The 20,043-nt window shown below is 43.4% G+C and overlaps 1 protein-coding gene across 1 annotated transcript; it reads right to left on the bottom strand.

The window, feature by feature from the left end:
* Positions 1–15,203: 15,203 nt before the first annotated feature.
* LOC308309216 (uncharacterized protein) lies at positions 15,204–19,663 on the bottom strand. The gene is made up of 4 exons (XM_080754717.1): positions 19,527–19,663; positions 16,624–17,436; positions 16,462–16,491; positions 15,204–16,035 (listed from the first exon to the last, which is right to left on the bottom strand). Exons 1-4 carry the CDS (start codon positions 19,540–19,542, stop codon positions 15,983–15,985), a joined length of 912 nt encoding a protein of 303 aa, XP_080610843.1. The 5' UTR covers positions 19,543–19,663; the 3' UTR covers positions 15,204–15,982.
* Positions 19,664–20,043: the final 380 nt, after the last annotated feature.

Raw genomic sequence — 20,043 nt, 5'->3', positions numbered from 1 at the left:
TAAATTGTGAACTTGTAAATCAGTGTGGTGCTGATCTTTTCAAATGGGTGGTCCTTGACATGAAAACGTCCAATAACCAACGCACTATACATCAGTGGTTCTCAGTGGTCCGGCGACCACCAGTGGTCCTTGAGGGGGTTCTAGGTGGTCCCCAGCTAAATGATGGAGAGTTGGTAACCAAATGGACCCTTATAGACCTTTAATTCTTAAGAGCGTAAAATGAAACCAAGTGGACCCTTATTTGGTTTCATTTTACGCTCTCAAGAGTTCAATTATTGTTAAAGACCTGCATTCCTTCATTTACAACATTCTATATAATTACTGAATGTAGAGGAATTGTTATTTTGATTGACCTGTTATCAGTCCTATGGTACCACAATATAGCATGGAATTGTGGACAAAATCTTATCCAATGACAACAAAATATTCAAAGTTTTGGCTCTGAGAGGCTAGATGTCATCAAATGGTGGTCCATGGCACAACAGGTCTCCACCAGGCCACACAAATCAGCCTGTTATAGCGCCACCATGAGGCTGATTTAAAAAAATGTGGGGCAGAGGTTCTGAATTAGCATCCAGGGAGTGTGTGTGCTCAGTTTGGCAGCGATCGGGCCAACGGTGCCGGAGATTAGCTGGTAACAACCAGGCCACACAAATCGGCCTGTTATAGCGCCACCATGAGGCTGATTTGAAAAATGTGGGGCAGAGGTTCTAGATTGGCATCCAGGGAGTGTGTGTGCTCAGTTTGGCAGCGATCGGGCCAACGGTGACTGAGATTAGCTGCTCACAAACTGCGAGGACGCACGGACGCACGCACGCACGGACGGACGGACGGACGGACGGACGGGAAAACATACTCTCCCTCAGCCTTCGGCTGGTGGAGACAATAATGGACCTTGATATCAAAAAGGTTGAAAACCACTGAACTACATGACTTAGTTGGGGAGAGCTATAAATTCCAAGGAGGCTGAGTCAGGTGAGGTTCCTCACAACGGCCATTCACAATCGGAAAGTTGCGGTCTCTCAGGTGTTTACGTCTTAAGCGTGGAAGAATGTCTAAGCGGGGTGCCGAAATAAAGAGTTTAAATCGCTCATTTTGTCAGCCGGTGCATTATTTTCCCCATTGTGTTGTGAGGGGGTAGTAATGTTGCCTCTGCGGCCGCAACTTCCGGAATGTCTAAAACATATGGCACTGGCTGACAAAATGAGCGATTTAAACTCTTTATTTCAACACGCTGCTTAGATGTGCTTCCACGCTTAAGAAGTAAACACCTGAGAGACGTGTATGGGGACTTTACTTTTTGGATACGATGTTCACCAAAGGTAAGAAGTGTTCCTGACGGCGGAGCTGTATATCAGAGGGAGAGGTCCCGACAGGAGCTCGTGAAAGTCAACACTCACCACTATGGGACCAGGAAGAACATAACCAAGAAAAACGCCACGTCAAACACCACGAAGTCGAACCAGTAGGAGTGTTTTGGTAGCAGCGACGACACCGCAGGTCGTTCAGTTGTGACATCGTTCTCCCCTGATCCCATTGTAGTAGACCTACAAGTCGAAGCTCCTGTCATTTTATTTACACCGTCTGTCTGCTGAGTGTCCGCTGCTTCCGGGAAGAAGAGAGAGCGATCTACGCTCACAAATATATGCGTGTGCGCAGTGGCGTCAGTTCAGAAAAAGTTAAGGTATGGCAACATGACTGGTGTCTTAAGACACCAGTCATGTTGCCATACCTTAGCAACAGGCACGATGAAAAGTACATATTTCCCTCTGTGTAGCCAAGCAAGGTATGGCAGATGCCTAGCCATAAATTATAACTTCCAGGAGATGTCGCTAATATTCGGACGTTACGTATCTCCTTGGAGTTATAAGGCAGAGTCATATGGCTCTCGCTGGTTGAGCTCCAACGTCCATATTCGGCTCAAAACATGTGCAAATCAATAAGGTGCTCACCGCATCGTCGAAACAGCTTTATATCTACCGATGAGCCCACTCGTTGGCATGTGTTAGTCCATATGTTTCTAATAAATTAATGTTCACTCAAATAACTTCTCAAAGTCTCATCGCTTTCCTTGTTTTTGAACTGCTTGGGTAAAAATGGCCGAACATATCACGTGACGTTGATCGCCGTTGCGATTCGCTCATACTAGGACATGACGTTTTGTATGCGGAAGTATTCCAACGTTCTGTAGTTCTGAAGGCGGGAGCATTCCGACGAGGAAACGCGAGTCTCGGAGAAGTTTGAGTAAACATTAATTTATTAGAAACATATGGACTAACACATGCCAACTAGTGGGCTCATCGGTAGATATAAAGCTGCTTCGACGATAGGGTGAGCAACTTATTGATTTGTACATGTTTTGAGCCGAATATGGACGTTGGAGCTCAACCAGCGAGAGCCATATCTCTGCCTTATAACTCCAAGGAGATACGTAACGTCCGAATATTAGCGACATCTCCTGGAAGTTATAATTTATGGCTAGCAGATGCCATAGCTTGCCATACCCATTTGGTATCTATCTATCAAGGTATCTATCTATCTATCTATCTAATTGACGCCTCTGCGTGTGCGGTTTGCCAACGGGTCGGAGGCCTTAAACTGGATGCAGAATAGACCTACATTTAGAGTGAACATTTTAACTAAAATCTTTGCTTCTGGGGGTCCCTGGAACAAAATATTTTGAGATGGGGGTCCGCGGCCAAATAGGCCTACATGGTGTCAGGCATAATCGCCTATAACATTTTCGCCAGGTCTTTTCGCGGGGCACTTTTGCCGTGGAGGAGAGTCTTTTCACCTACCTGTCTGAGCCATTTCGCCTACCCTCAATTCTGCTGTCAGACTGTCCATGTTTTCATATTATCTCTTTGTCATTTAAATATTATAGTGACTGTGACAGTGGTGTTACATGTCAAACCTACACACGGCTATCCTATGCACTCCATAGTAATCACATAAATACAGAGCTATTGGAATCAGGTGCGCCCAAATAATTAATTAATCCATGTCCCGATACTATACATTCTTTGGTGCAGTATTGAACAGTATTGTAAAATGAACAGTATTGTAGGCCTATATTGTTTTAACATTAGGCTATACAAAATATATATGTAGGCTATTAGCCTATATAGGTCTATAGCCTATAGAATCAACCTTGCCTGTCAACAGGCATAAAAAACTATTTTGCCATTTTTTAGGAATAAAATGTGATGTAAATAATAAATGTCAAGTAAACTGTTAGATTCACTTCACCACTGTCACAGTCACTATAATATTTAAATGACAAAGAGATAATTTGCAAACATGGACAGTCTGACAGCAGAATTGAGGGTAGGCGAAATGGCTCAGACAGGTAGGTGAAAAGACTCTCCTCCAAGGCGAAAATGCCAGGCGAAAGGACCAAATGCGTGTAGGCGAATATGTTATAGGCGAAAGTGCTGGTGACCGCCTACATAGGTCTATCATTTTGGGGGTTCCACATGACAAAGTTTAAGAACCACTCCACTGATGATAATAGCAACATAAGTTTTTTTTTTTCCAGAAAACTGTTAGTATTTAGAAGACCCTAAAATGATATGTATTTGGCCGCGGACCCCCATCTCAAAATATTTTGTTCCAGGGACCCCCAGAAGCAAATATTTGCGTTAAAAAGGTACAGGGTCTTGCCTTAAGCTAGATGCAGAATAGATACCCGCAGCTCAGACCCGTTGGCAAACGAAAGGTCGCCACAAATATAGTCCACCCAATTCCATCTTTCCCAGGTGTTTCGCCCAGGTGGGCGTGGTTTTGAGGCTAGGTTTTTCAGCATAATCTCTTGTGGGTTAGAAAAATCACACCTGTGTGAACTGAGCGGTGGTTTACCCACCTCATAGATCATGTGTACCGATTTTTGTGACATTTGAAGAAAATATGTAGGAAAAGGAGCAAAAAGTGTGTTTTGGAGAAAATTCAAGATGGCGGAAAATCCATCCTGGCGCAAATGGGCGTGGCCTATATGGGGAGATGCGTCTTGACCCAAGGAATCCAGGGAAAAAAGAATTTTAATTTTCCGATCTACGGTTCAAGAGTTACGGGGCAAAACGTAAAGTGGGCCGTTATAGCGCCACCATGAGGCCGAGTGATGTAATTATTTTTCGATTCATTCTTAAAATCATTATGAATCTCCTCTCCGAGGTTTGAAACTGTAGCTCCTATGGTTTACGAGAGAAAAATACTTGAAAGTGATTTCTTGCATTGTCCCATTATAAGTCAATGGGGACAATTAAGCGTCGTTTTTTGCCGATTACGTCGGCATGGTAAGGCGGATCGGAACGAAAGGCAATAGAACACCATTCCCGGCCGAGCCGCACATTTTGATGTATATATTGCGCGAGTGGCGTAAATGGTGCGGCACTAGTTACGCGGCGAAGTTTAGGCTACATACAGACACGGAGACAGACCCACACACACGGCCACGTATAGGAGCGTTGTGACCACCGCTCAATAATTATGTAGTGTTTGTGAGGTTGGGGATAAGGTTAGGTTTAGGCATAGTTTACATTTACTTTAGGGCATATAACCACGCCTACCTGAGCGAAACACACGGGAAAGAGGGGGTCCCACGGGTCACTCTCACACACACACACACACACACACACACACACACACACACACACACACACACACACACACACACACACACACACACACACACACACCAGGCTTGTCAACTCTCCTGGATTTCCCAGGAGTCTCCTGGATTTTGAACCCCTCTCCTGGGAGTCTCCTGGATTGGCAAATCTCCTGGATTTCTCCTGGATTTTGTATCAAACTCCCAAAATTCACCAGAACACAGGAAATGACATCTACTATGTTAAAAATGTTCTGGGGGAGGACCCCCAGACCCCCCGCTTTAGGGGTGGGGGCAATGCATGCAAGAAAGATCATACAGTTATTCACTTAAGTAATGACTTAAAGATGAGAAGTCATGTCCTTTGCTTCAGTCATCAAATCTGTACACCAACATTTGGCATTTAAAGCTGAAATTGTACCCATGCTAGTAAAGCAAGCCTGATAAAAGGGGAAGCGCTCACTATCCCGACTATCCGCTGTTCCGACATGGTCGGCAGGTTAGTTACTTAGCGTCGGCAGGTTAGTTACTTAGCGTAAGGCAGGTTAGTTACTTAGCGTAAGGCAGGTTAGTTACTTAGCGTCGGCAGGTTAGTTACTGAGGTAAGGTTTACTGAGGTTAGGTTTAGGGTTGGGGGTAGAGTTAGGGTTATAGTTTTAGTGTCGGAATACCGGACCGTCGGAACTCTGATGCGGACCCTGATAAAAGTAGCAAACATGCACAAAATTCACCAGAACACAGGAGATTAAATCTTCTATGTTAAAAATGTTCTGGGGGAGGACCCGCTTTAGGGGTGGGGGCAATGCATGCAAGATCATATAGATATTCACTTAAGTAATGACTTACAGATGAGACGTCATTATTAAAGATGTCTTACTTTGCTTCTGTCATCAGATCTGTACACCTACATTTGGCATATTAGGCTGAAATTGTACACATGCTAGTAAAGTAAGCCTGATAAATGTATCAAACATGCACAAAATTCAACAGAACACAGGAAAATATATCTATTAATACGTTTTGGGGAGAGGACCCCCCAGACCCCGAATGGGGAGTTCCGCGCACCCCCCAAAAATAAATCTCCTGGATTCTGACAGTCCAATGTTGACAACCCTGCGCACACACACACACACACACACACACACACACACACACAGACATGGTCCTTCCTGTTTCATGAATTTCAAAATAAAGGGTAATTAATGTTTAAAAACAAAACACAACAATAACAAAGAACCAATACAAACAAAACAACGAATGCTCACATTATCGATGCAGGCATTGATAAACATAACATAACAATTCCCTCTGAGATCGAGATGTAAGTAAAGTAAAACCGTCCTCAAAATTGTGCTTTTATTTTGAAAATAGCATACGACAAAACGCTTCCGCAAAATACACAGCAAATCCATTAGTCTGTAAACTTGGTAACGTTTTTTAATATTTATTTAGAACTTTAAAAAGATCATAACAGTCGTCAATATTATGGAATCTTGTGTCACATCCAAGCATTTGGGAAATGCAGGTATGTTTAGTTGAAGTGTGTTGGTAGCGTGTCTTTTGTAAGTATAAACATGCTGCTAGCTCAGTTGCTAAGGTCAGAGTATCCATATAGATGAGCAAAACAAACGCAATCTCAAACTTTTTCATGTTAATTAAGGACCCCCAAATTTACACGTATTAGTCCACGGACCACCATTTGAAAAAAATATGCCAGGGACCCCATATAAGAGAAGATTTTTACGCCTCTAGCGGTGATTCTCAACCATTTTAATTTCAAGGACCCCCAGTTTGACTTGCATTAGGACTACGGACCCCCATTTAATGGCATTTCTATCTCTGAGACCCCAATTTATATTGTAAAATCAATGTTAATTTAATTCTGAGAGTGTACAAATGGAACACTATCTGAGTTACATCCATGACTTTGGGTCCATTTGCCTCTTAACTATCATTTATCTGGGGACCCCCTGGAACTCCCTCAAGGACCCCTTGGGGTCTCCAGACTCCACTTTGAGAACCGATTACTTAAATGTCATGAGATGACTGGTCAATATCTCACTATATCTGTCTGGTAACTCCCTTCAGCACATGCATGGCAACTGGAAGCCAAACTAGATGGCATTTTGTGTATCAGTCACGATTCATAATACTTTTATTACAGTGTCAATGATATTAGAACATTAGCTATGTACTGCAGACCAGCTAGCTGGGTAGACACCTGGGACTAAACACTCTCTAGTCTACAGCAATGATTGCCATCAGAAGATAGAGCTTTAACTTAAAAAAAAAAAAAAAGATCTTGCAGCATCTTTAAATGAGAAGTGACAGAAAGAAGAAAGTGTGACGGTTGGGCAGTCAGTGAAGACTCCAGTTCAACTGTTACTAATGATTTTAAGAGTGGATGGGGTGTGGTGCCACATTCTCTTATTAATTGTAAACCTGCACGACTGTGATTAGAGTGGAAGCAAATACATGAAGGGTTCTAACATGTTGGCCAGAATTAACTTAGAATATAATGTCATTCTAGTGTCATAATAGCATTATTTTTGCTATTTCTTTTACCATCTATGTAGGGCTGTCACGATGTGACATTTTACATGACGATTAATTGTCACTCAAATAATTGGCGATTAACGATTTAATTGTGTTTTTGACGTTGATAATTACATTTCTGTTTGGCTTTTAGGCTTTGAAGCTGCACATGGCAATCATGACACATAACCTAAATATACAAAAAAATTACTGATATATTTGACAACTTTATACTTAAAAAATAACATTGATAGTGGAAATAGCCGATCTACAAGCTCTCTGTGAGCTTGTAGATCTGCTATTTCCACTATTTTTTACATTTTTTTAGAAAATATATGAACATTTTTCAACATGGAAACGATTATGACAATTATGAAAAATAATCACGATTATTTCAAAAATAATCACGATAAGACGATTATCTAGTAATTGTGACAGCCCTACCCATGTCTGTGCAGATCTATTTCTTCCATTGTCATCTTTACGCCTGCTGATTCCCCCACTACGACTGGTGTCCGCCGCAATGTGGCAAGTGGCTCAGCGAAGAGACATTGTTGACTATGCAAAGCTGGATGATTTCGTGACACTGGTGACAGCCATCGTTCCAGACCTGCTCGAGCCAAGGCAACGCGCTAAACTGCTGCTTCATCTGAGAGCAAGAGTATGTTGAATTGGAAGTCTGTAAAATAGTGGTACATACTGTAGTTACATATACTGTATGAATTGTATTGTCTTTCAAAGCATCTGACAATAATTCCTAATCAGACACTGTTTGTCATTCCAGATTATATTAGAGTTGTGTGGTGTGGAGCAGACAGCCAATATTATATCTATACAACCCCACCTAGAGAGAATCCGTCCCCCTGGACACAAAGGGGTAAGTGATGGTAGCCTGGCGTTGCTCATAGTAATTCCTCACTGCATATCGGATATTGGTCTGGACTCGCGGGCAGAATTTTTCATTTCCAAGGGGTGGGTTAAAAAAAAGGCTCTGGACACGATTGGTTAGACCAGACCAATGCTGGGCCCTGATTCGTTCCCCCAAATTTGGGGGGAATGGAAATGGATTCACAATTGAGCGGGGCCAGACCCATATTCACCAAGGGCAATTTTTTTTTTGCCCTGGCGGATTGGTCTGGTTCCAGGCTGAAGTGATGGAGCATTATACTTTAACAATGTCCTGCATTAGTACAGTACTATTGCTGTTATTTGAAATATAACAATGAAAAAGCCTGTGTGTCACGTCTTCGATTGATTAGTCGCAAGGTTCGAAATTAGCAGGGGCAAAATGGAATTCAAAAATAATTTAAGTGGGCTGAAGAAAATCTCTCAACAGTTTCATTCTCTCTGACCTGCCTGTGGTTAGGGCTGTCACAATTATTACATAATCGTCTAATCGCAATTATTTGACATAATCGCGATTATTTTTCATAATCGTTGAATGTTGAAAAATTTGCATATTGTTTTTTTAAAGTAAAAAAAAATTGTGGAAATAGCAGATCTACAAGCTCACAACGCGTCGCAGAGCTTGTAGATTGGCTATTTCCACTATCAATGTTATTTTTTAAGTATAAAGTTGTCAAATATGTCTGTCATTTCTTTGTATATTTAGGTTATGTGTCAAATTTGTCATGTGCAACTTCAAAGCCTACAAGCCAAACAGAAATGTAATTGTCAACGACAAAAACACAATTAAATCGTTAATCGCAATTATTTGAGCGACAATTAATCGCCATGTAAAATGTCATATCGTGACAGCCCTGCCCGTGGTAATAATAATCTCTTCCAGAGTGGGGAGGCTGAGGTGGACGCTGAGGAGGCCATTTTCCTGGAGCTCATCCAGACGCTGCTAAATGACCCAGCAGAAAGAGAGCATTTTTACCAGGCAAGACATCTCCCTCTCTGGTGCCACGCACCAGAAATAGCCTATTTACAAGCGCACAACACTAACAGGAATTATAAACACATCAGTACAGTGTCGGTAAATATAGAAGGGCAGTTTTTCTGACACCCAGCATGTCACTGGATATTAGATCCCACATTGTCTATTAGTTCTGTCTGTCTGCTAATATTGAACATACTTGCCCACTTGACTCAAAGAGAAGTGCCTGTTTGGCTTGGTAGTGTGTTAAGAAAGGTGTTTTGTGGGATATGATCCTCCCAGGGAGCCAGCTTTAGGCAAAGTGTGATCTTTAAAATGAACAATTATCTATACTTATTCACAACTCAAACATGCTCACCAAATAAAATTCCTTTGCAGGAGGTTTTTCCAATCGAGTATGGAAACAGCTATGACACAGATATGCAGCTTCTTGTATGGGAATTTCTTTCCAAACTTGAGAAACTACTGCCAGTACCAGACCTTGGTCAGGTAAGAGATCATAGAATGTCTTTAAGAGGCTGTAATTTCTGTCTTTCAAAGCTTTCAAATGGATTTACATTATTATTTACACTTACAGTATTAGCACTGCAATGCGATGCGAAAGTGTGGTCTAACCAACACCAACTCGAGACTCCTGGATCGATGCCCTCTACACTCTTCTATCTAAAATAGTTGTCTAGAGCTCTACAGTGTTGTTAGCTAAGCTGTCGCACCGCAGTGCATCTACGTAGGCGGTGCGCTTCTTGTATTAGCACTAAGAATAATATGTGAATATGTATTCAGCTTAGTAAGCAGTGTCATTAAACTTTATCTTCTAAAAATACTAATTAATTAATCACACGCACATCAATTCTAGCCTGACACTCAGCCTGAATTTTCATTGCGTTGCACTCCAGTATTCAGTCTGAAAGCTCTCTGTGCAGCCATTTTCTGGGATGAAAGTGGGAGTCTTTAGCGATTGATTAATACTGGGTCATCCCCATCCCCATTGTGCCGGTTCGAAAACCTGCCATCGACAGTGCCACCAGACCCCTGAATCGCCAGGATATTCTTTTTTAAAGGTCGTGGCTAGTGATTCAGGAGTTGGAGCCAGGCTACATCAGTTCTGAAAGAAAGTGTTTTGTTGTAGTTCAATTGGATTTCTTTTTTCTCTTAACAGACAGTCTCATGGCTCAGTTCTGCCCCCTCTGTGCTGGAAGACTGCATGCAAGCACTTTCCGATCCTGGTGATTTGAAGTCCCTCCTGCAGCATCACAAATGCCTTGAGGATCTTGGTAGCCAAGGCAAGTGGCATTATAACTTACATCCATTAAAAGGGACAAATCTGAGTAGAGTTAACATGGACAAAATAAAATCTAACAATCTGTCGCTTCAACCTCTTTCTTTTTATATATGCAGGTAACACTGTAGAGGTGTCTTCTCAGGTCTTTGCCTGCTCCCAGTGTCCCTTTTTCCACATGCAAGAGTCATTCCTGCTCTTGCACATTGAGCGCAGTCACCCAGAGGAGTACAGCAAGCTACAGAAGGCTGCAGAGAGCGCTGAGGCACCCAAAAAGAAGGCCCAGCGGCCTGTGTTCCCAAAGCCTTTCCCCATCCACAGCAGGCCCGACCCTCATACGTGTCAGGAGTGTGGCAAGACATTCACGCGTGCCTCTGATGTGACCCGTCACCAGCGCACCCACACAGGAGAGCGGCCATACACCTGCCAGGAATGTGACAAGGGTTTCAAGAACTCCTGGGACTTGACCAGGCATCAGCGCATCCACACCGGAGAGCGACCGTTTCTCTGCCCCCAATGTGGCAAGGGCTTCACCCAGATGGGATTACTGAAGCTGCATTTTGAACGGACCGCTTGCAGCCAAACGTGTGATCCGCCTTTGGAGACGGAAACGGAGGAAGTGGTGACGGAGGAGGTGGCGGGGGAGAAGGCGAGCGGTCAGTACAAGTGTCAGAAGTGTGGCGAGAGCTTTGACACCATCCTGGAGCGACTGACGCACCGGCAGAGCCACGTGGCGAAGCGAGTGCGACAGTACAAGTGTTCGCAGTGTGACAAGATCTATGGCCGTGCGTCGGATCTCAGGAGACACCAGATGAAGCACACGGGAGAAAGGCCCTTTCCCTGCGAGTGTGGCAAAAGCTTCACCCACGTGTGGCTCCTGAACAAGCATCGACAGATCCACACCAAGGAGCGCCCTTACCCGTGCACAGAGTGCGGCAAGAGCTTCACACAGCTGCAGATCCTCAACAGGCACCTGTTGATCCACAACGGCCAGAGGCCCTTCCAGTGCTCGTACTGCGAGAAAAGCTTCACGCAGCTGGCGGGCTTGACGAGGCACGAGCGAATTCACACAGGCGAGCGGCCCTATCTGTGTGCCGTTTGCGAAAAGACTTTCCTCACGCACGGCGAGCTGGTGAGACACCAGCGCAGCCACAGCAACCTCAGGCCGTACGCCTGCTCTCAGTGCACCAAGAGCTTCAAGACCAAGCGGGCTCAGAGCGAGCACCTGAACACGCACACGGGCGAGCGCCCGTTCGCGTGCGCGCACTGCGGCAAAAGGTTCGCCAAGTCGACGTCGCTCGTCAGACACAACCTCATGCACACCGGGGAGCGGCCCCACCAGTGCTCGCAGTGCGGGAAGACCTTCCTGACGTCCGGCGAGCTCCTCCTTCACCGGCGCATCCACACGGGCGAGCGGCCGTACCCCTGCTCCCACTGCGACCGGCGCTTCCGCTGCTCCTCCGACCTCAACATGCACGTGCGCTCGCACACGGGCGACAAGCCCTACAACTGTCTGTTCTGTAAGAAGTGTTTCTCCACCTCCACGCGGCTCAAGAGGCACGTGCGCACGCACATAGTCGAAGTTAGTGTCAGTAATGTTTAGTCGAGTTATTTTGAGTGTGTTTCATTTAGGGCTGTCACGATTATGACATTTTACATGACGATTAATTGTCACTCAAATAATTGCGATTAACGATTTAATTGTGTTTTTGTGGTTGACAATCACATTTCTGTTTGGCTTGTAGGCTTTGAAGTTGCATATGGCAGATATGACACATAACCTAAATATACAAAGAAATTACTGACATATTTGACACATTTATAATTAAAAAAGAACATTGATAGTGGAAATAGCCTATCTACAAGCTCACAACGCGACGCGTTGTGAGCTTGTAGATCTGCTATTTCCACTATTTTTTACTTTAAAAAAAATATATGAACATTTAACGATGATGACGATTATGAAAAATATTCACGATTATGACAAATAATTGCGATTAGACGATTATGTCATAATTGTGACAGCCCTAGTTTCAATTGATATTAACGGTGGAGACGCAGGAAATGCAGAGAGTAGAGGAATGACGTGCAGAAAAAGGTCTGGGGATTTGGGACATTTTGGAGCCATGTGGTGTGCGCCTTAACCACATTAATAACCAACTTAATATCCACTCTCGGGTGGATATTAAGATATGGATGTTATGTCTTCCTTTTTGACCATCTTAGTTGTGCTTTTACTGAGAATAAATACTACAAATATTGTATTGTAGTCTTAAAAGCCATGTGAAGGCTGAGCCCAATGGACTGACTTCTAAGTAACAAACTATGAAATCATATTTTTTGCGATAAGCTATGCTTGTTATACAAAATGATTTGCATCGTTGTATAGAAACTAAATATTTTAGTAATGTATTTATTTTATGTGTCCTATTAAACTAGGATCATTGAATCTTGTTTGTTGTTATTAGTATTATTCATTCTTGTCTGTTGCCTAAATTAGCCCTTGCCCGTCCGGCGAGTTCTCTCTAACGCCCTGCCATGCGCTCTGCTCCGATGAAGGACAAGGAATCCCACTGCCCTGTGAGGAGCAGTTGGCATGTACAGTATATTACCATTGACTATATCTGTACTGTGGGGTGCTGAGAGGCTTCCCACCTGGGAGAATAGACTTTCAAAAATGCAAAACTGCCTCTGTTTAGGTCAGTAGTGAAGTAGTTGTTTTATTTTTTTACTAAAGTCGAGCCCTCGCAGCAGGGCAGTGGAAGTCCTTGTCCTGTATCTGAGCCTGAAAACCTTTTGTGTGTATGCTGTAATAAATAGAAAACTAACGGGTGTTAATATTGTCATTCAACACACATTGTGTATGTGCTCACTATCATCAATGCGTTTGTCAAAGGATCCCGCACGTTTCTGATTTAAACCTCAGTTCTGTCTAATAATGCCATTCTAAAACGTTTTTAATAATGATATTCACTGTTGTGGAAGCTAACCGAGACCTCAAAGTGCCCCTTTCCCTAAAAGAAAGACCCCCCCCCCCCCCCCTTTCTTTTATTTCAATGGCCCGCCCAACATCCGTGGCCCTTATCAAGACAAATAATAATGTCACTACCATAATAATTTGTTATTTAAATGAGCTGGCTGCCATCAGTCAGTTTTAGCTCCACTTGTCAATTGATGTATTGCAGACATGTCAAGTGTCCTCCCACCTTGTTATCCTTGCAGCTGCAAACAACCTTATTTGAGACAGACAGCAAACCTTCAAAATAAAATAAAAAATAGCAAAAGCAGCAGATCTACCAGCTCAACTTTACACGTTTCAAGCTTGTGTACCTGCTACTTTTGAGTGACTGTTGTATGATCAATAGGATGTTAATTTATAAATAGAGAGATAAGTGTCTGCCTTCATGTCAATTTACAGTATATGCAGCGGTGGACAGTTACAGCAAGCACTGTGGTGCATCGTTTTGTTTTCTTCACTTTGTAATGTGTCTGACACAATGCCAGAACTGAGACTTGAACCTGCAGCCTTCTGTTAACCAGGCATTCACTCTATCCATTGATCATTGACAAGTGATTCTCAACAATGTAGTGCCAGGGGTCCCATAAGAAAGATTTGTAATTAAAACTTATAACAAAACATTGTTCAACATGTGACAAGCTTCCGCAAGACGGGACACTTAGGACAAGTCTTGAACCCATGGTCCTCTGCCAACCTGGCCCTTTCACCTATGGCTGCCTCTTTTAATGCAGCCGTTCTGAGAAACGTGTATGTCAACGACCCACAAATTGATATATGTATTTGGCCAGACCCCCATGTGATAACATGTGTACATATGGATGATGATAGGATTGTTTACATTGTGGTTCCTAAACATTCAAACATCAAGACAGTCAAGCAACAGCACAACAAATGACAACTATGCTGTTAAAGCGCATATACGGTAATGTACCAGGTGAGGTCGCTACAGGACTCATCATGGATGTGGGTAATCAGAGCTCAGGTGGTGTTGGGTTAGCTCTAAGCTCTGGTCCATCGCGTCTCCTCCCGGAGACGCTCTGACAGACCCATCGGCAAATGGCTAGACCCGAGTATCTCAGCCCCTCCGAGCGCTCAACATCAATCAAAATAAACAAAACTGTTTCACTACTCACCAAACCAAAGGTAGTTTTGCGCTGTTGAAAGTCTATTCTCCGTGGTGGTGAACCCCTCAGCACCCCACCCACTCTGCAAAATACACTATTTTTGGCATGAAATAAAGTGCATCCAACTCGACCGCCGCTTGGGTTGTGAACCATTGTATCTGTGGTGGCTCGAGGTGGGTGCGTTTTATTTCATGACAAAAATAATGTATTTTACAGAGTAGGTGGGGTGCTGAGGGGTTCACCACCGCGGAGAATAGACTTTCAACAGCGCAAAACGACCTTTGGTTTGGTGAGTAGTGAAACAGTTGTTTATTTTGACTGATGTTGAGCGCTCGGAGGGGCTGAGATACTCGGGTCTAGCCATTTGCCGATGGGTCTGTCAGAGCGTCTCCGGGAGGAGACGCGATGGACCAGAGCTAGTGTTGGGTGAAATCTGGCAAGGGCTTCTGCCAGAAATATGGGGCGGGAAGGTTGGTGACGTTCCCCCATAACATCTCATTCTCACTGCAGTTGTCAGGGGGATTGTAGTTGGACAACCCACATACATCTCTTGCTTTTTGACACTTGCTTTGGAAATAAAGGTTTCCCATGCCAAATTGCAAATAGCCTATTAACTTGGGTTCAGAGTCAGACAGATTTATATTGAAATGTTTTTTTTACTAAATCTAGTCTATATATCTCCATATATAGATTTCTATCTATAAAATATCTATCATGATCTCATTAAATGACAATCATAAAAGACCAAAACCCAGATGTCAAGTTTATTCATTTTATTAAGCAATACTGTTCACTTACATTCCTCCTCCAGTGTAAATTGTATATATTTATTTCATTTCATTTTCAAAATTAAATCAACAATTATTTAACATGATATCCCTTATGGATATATGAGCAACACTAACCCACTTAGGGAATCAACAAAAGAAAGGGGGGCGGGGGACAGCATAAAGATCTGACAGGGGTAACGGGTGAAATCTATTGTGCTGCTGACTGCACCCTTGCGTCAACCAAAACGTTGGCCAACACGATTCCCCTTGCGTACAATGAAATAGAAGCAGGTACAAGACATTCTCCATTTGATACCCCAAAAAAGGGAAACAAATAAAATAATCACTCTGTTAAAGTTTGTTCGCACACAAGGATTGGTCACAACAACAGATTTAGAAAGTGCGTGATTGACCACCCGCTTGACAGAGGACGTGACAAAGATGGGTCGTAAAACTGCAACTCAAAGAAAAGAAAAGGATGACAGCTCCTCGGAGATCGCTTTAAAACGACCAGCTCTACACAAACTAAAAATCGTCATGAGAGGCGATGAAAACAGGTCCAATTACTTAAGGCAGGCTTCTGTAAGGCGTTAAAAAAGTCCATTGCTGTAGATCTCGAAGGAGTTAGTCCAAAGTGTCTCAGTGTGGCTTTGTGTGAAGACATAATCCTGAGTGCAGTGTGTGAAGGGAAGTTTAATTTTGTCCATTTTTCCTTTTTTGTGTGTATGTACACATGTATGTGTGTGTAGAGAGTTTGTCTCACACTGCTAGGCTGGCTGCTCCAGGGTATCCTTATACCAGACAACCTTATTTTTCGGATCTAAAAAGAAAAGACAAAGCTTTGTTAAGTGCGGGTTTGCTTGTATAACCTGCTGCAACGGATCTCAGAAACTCTTCAGTAATTTGGATATTGTCATTAGAAATAAATACTAGAATATCAGGACATTCACAACAAGCAGACAACTGCTAAATAGGTTAAAATAATTGATCACAGAAATTCAGCTTTTATAGCCGTGTGCAATCCTAGCAATCTTGACAGGGCTGAGAGTTAATCATCATGTGTTCAAGCTGTGGTCTGAGGAGCACATTTTTCAAGCCCGACTATTGTTCTATCCACACACACACACACACTGCAATGGTTTTCAAATATTTCCAAATCCCAGAGGGAAGTTAAGGTCTATTGAAACCAAGAAATTATTTTTTTTAAGCTGATACACATTGAAAACTCAGTGTAGAGTGAGCATACCTTTTTGTTTGTTACAGACAGCATTCCATTCTATGAGAAAATAAAAAGGTCACAGTTAGAAATCGATGTTGTGAAACACATATCGTCATATGACAAAATAACCATTCGTAATAACCATTCGTTTCGGTGTGCAGTGGCTTGAATTATTCTAGAAGCACTTACCACGATTATGATATTTTAAGGCCTCCACCAGATGGCGACAACTAAGCAGTAGCTTCCCATTACTCTCATCCACCTCTGGACATGGGCCAAGAGTGACTGAGGTAGCGGCCGGAGCGGGCACTTCGTCAAGGGGCTGGGCCGCGCAACACGTCCCCTGTTGTGGGCTAGTGGGTTCTTTTGCGTCTGTAGGTGGTGGCGTCACAGCAGAGGCTGCAGGGCACGGCGCCGTGCCCTCCGCTGCCGCTGGCCTCGCTTCACTGATGAAACTGAGGCCCCACTGATTCTGTAGCAGCACTCCGATGGCTGGAGGGTCCTCCTCCAGTGCTCCACCTGTAGCCCCCGACTTCACCTTGGAGGCGTAGCTGACAGCGGGCTGCAGCTTGGCAGGGCTATCCTGCACGGGGAAAGCAGGCGGGGGCTTAAGCAGTGACAAACTGTCCCCCACCCACCTCTCCTTCTGATTCAGCTTCTGGGATCTGTCGTACACGCGCCCAGACCCCTTCTGGTGGCTTTCTCTGCGCAGGCTGCGGCCTTTCTGCTGCTGGCCCCTGCGCTCCTTTTCCCCGCGGAAGGTGAAGGCGTGCGACGTCGGGGTGGGTCCGCTGCTCAGGTCACCCTCGGGGGTCCCGGGCGAAAGGCGACGGGGCTGTTGGTCTACCCCAGCAATGCAACCTCCTCCGCCTCCACCGTTTCCTGAGCCGGGGGACAAGCGCCGGTTGCGAATATGCGGTTCTGAGTTGGTAGTGGAAACAAGGACTGCTGGATCACACAGGGCATCAGTCTCACATGCAGTGTTGTTAGATTCCCATGTACCTGCAAAAGAGTAACAAAATGTAGATGTAGATTAGGCTTGTCACGATACTGGATTTCTAACTTCAATACGATATTTTGAAACATTTCGATACTCGATACCATTTTCGATACCACGCAACCAAAGCGATTTCAGTGCAAATTTTTTTATTTTTATTTAAAGAAAAATACAGAACTTCTTGGGGTAGATGGTAGTGCCCTTTTTAAAGGCCTGCCTTTGATTTTTTTCACATTCTAAGTACAAATAGGCCTTTAAAATAACTAGGAATAAGCCAAAGTAGGAAGGACACACATAAAATTAATGTTGGTGTAAACCAACGAGAGAGGTAAAAACTGATCAATATTATTGAAACTATGGAAAAGTCATATTGAAAATCGATACTATATTCAAAATCGATACTTTTCGATAAATCGATATTTTTGACAACACTAATGTAGATACTAGACCTAGTATATGGTGACCAGGTGTACTGGTTAGTCCAGGATTGTCAGGGTTTCAAGCTGGTGTGCCAATCCCTGACACATATCTATAAAACGCTCAAATGTTGTGGTTTTCAATCATCACTACTACCAAATTACAATAACGTTGTACTTGTGTATCACTTACATAGATGTTTATCATGCTCTGCACCATCATAAAGCGTAGTCACTAGGTGTTATAAGCACTAAAATATTTGTCCCCCATTCTTACATGATCCCTAACCTAGTAGTACTGTGTATTTTTGTTTGTCAGTTTTATACAGCACTAACTGCGTGGTTTGTGTACAACACACACACACACACACACACACACACACACACACACACACACACACACACACACACACACACACACACACACACACACACACACACCATAAAATATATCAAATCATTACCAAAAGAAATAGCAGTTGTCAGATTACTTCTGAATTAAGTTCTCTTCTTAAATCATTTGGACGATCGACCGGAAGGGCCAACATTTTGACTCGAACTCAGACAGGTCCCGGATCAGTAGCCTTCTTATTGCCATAATAAGGCACCATAGCAGTTAAATCTTAACATTTAACCAGTTAAGTAGTGAAAATAGATTTGGTGTAACTGGCCTTAAGTCAACGATAGCCCGTTATGATTCATGTTATGCGGCAGACAGACAGACAGACAGACAGACAGACAGACAGACAGACAGACAGACAGACAGCCATTAATAACACCGATAGCAGCTAGCCAGTAGTCGATGAACGTACTCCGTTTTTAAGTAAGTAAAAGTATCAATACTGCATGTAGACATACTCTGTAATAAGTAAAAGACCGGAATTCAAAATGTACTCGAGTAAAAGTGTGAAAAGTATTGGTATCAAAATGTACTTCAAGTAGTAGAAAACGTTAAAGTACTCGTTACGCAGAATGTCCATTTCACAAGTTTTCCAATGTATACAATCTCTTGAAATAGCAGATCTACAATTTCACAATGCGTCGCTGTGAGTTTGTAGATCTGCCATTTTCAAATGGCCGAAATGTAGCCTAAATAGGGATTAAGTGGTTAATGTATGTTTTGTAAGACACATCTACAACGTAACTAGTAATTAATGTTTTCAAATAACAGTGGCATACAAGTACAATATTTGTCCCTTGAGATGTAGTGGTGTAGAAATAAAAGTATTGGAAATTGGGAACACTCAAGTTAAATAAAAAAATACCTCTAAATGGTACTTAAAGTAAATGTACTTAGTTACTTTACAACCACTGTTAGCCACGTTAGCTGCGTTACGCCGAATTAAGCACGATGTCGTCCCGTTTTGTTGCACTAAAAGGCCCCAATCCAAACTAATCTGCCGCGACAAGAGTAATGTCGTGTCACAAAAACCAGCGTTGTGATACAATTAGAATTTCTATTGGACTGTGTTAGTTAGCTAACAGTTAGCAGCAGCGTTAGCAACAACAGCCAAAGTTTCATAACCTCCATTCAAAAAGACTGAAGTGAACACTAAGCTATGTTAGCATAGCTGCTAGCTTAGCACTCTGTTTAGTGGCAAAAATCCCCGGCTGAAACCCAAGCGTTCTGGAGGTGAGGAACGTCAACGACAGCAAGAGTAAAAGTTGTTCAGACTCACCCGTTTTGATATGCATGTCTTTTCTAGGACTGACGCGTTGAAGTTAAACCGTTTCGGTAACTCTGGGTTGTTTACAGGGTACGCGTAGAGGGTTAGGGTTATAGAAGGTTCTGCTAGCGGCGCTAAATGAGCCTCCTGGTGGAGCCGAGCCACACGGAAGCAGCGACGCAACGGGGGGAGGAGCCGGAAATGACGATTGCCATGCGTCGTTTTCCCAACGGGTCTGAGGTACTCTATGGTCTGAGGCCTTAAGCTAGATGCAGATTCGACCCAAATTCAGAGTGAAAACTTTTAACTCAAATATTTGCTTCTCGGGGTCAATGGAACAAAAGGTTACATGTCTCCATTCCGACACTAACCCTATCTCTAACCCTAAACCTAACCTCTATGGAAGTGTCGCCACTCCGACAATAAGAAGTCACTGTCGGAGTGGCGACATGTCGGAATGGAGAGCAGTCACCGGAACAAAATATTTTGAAATGGGGGTCCGTGACCGGCCACGGACCCCCCATCTAAA

Source organism: Nannobrachium achirus (genome assembly GCF_963921795.1).
Source record: "Nannobrachium achirus genome assembly, chromosome: 23".
NCBI classification, from domain to species: domain Eukaryota; kingdom Metazoa; phylum Chordata; class Actinopteri; order Myctophiformes; family Myctophidae; genus Nannobrachium; species Nannobrachium achirus.
The sequence above is the reverse complement of the archived record's forward strand: the minus strand, read 5'-3'. Positions and strand labels throughout refer to the sequence as shown.

What these genes read in the sequence shown, in the direction of transcription:
- LOC308309216 (XM_080754717.1), bottom strand. An exon ending in CTTAAAATATCATAATCGTG is followed by an intron (nt 16,492 to 16,623) that starts GTAAGTGCTTCT and finishes ATTTTCTCATAG; the next exon opens with AATGGAATGCTGTCTGTAAC. An exon ending in TGTCTGTAACAAACAAAAAG is followed by an intron (nt 16,036 to 16,461) that starts GTATGCTCACTC and finishes TTTTCTTTTTAG; the next exon opens with ATCCGAAAAATAAGGTTGTC.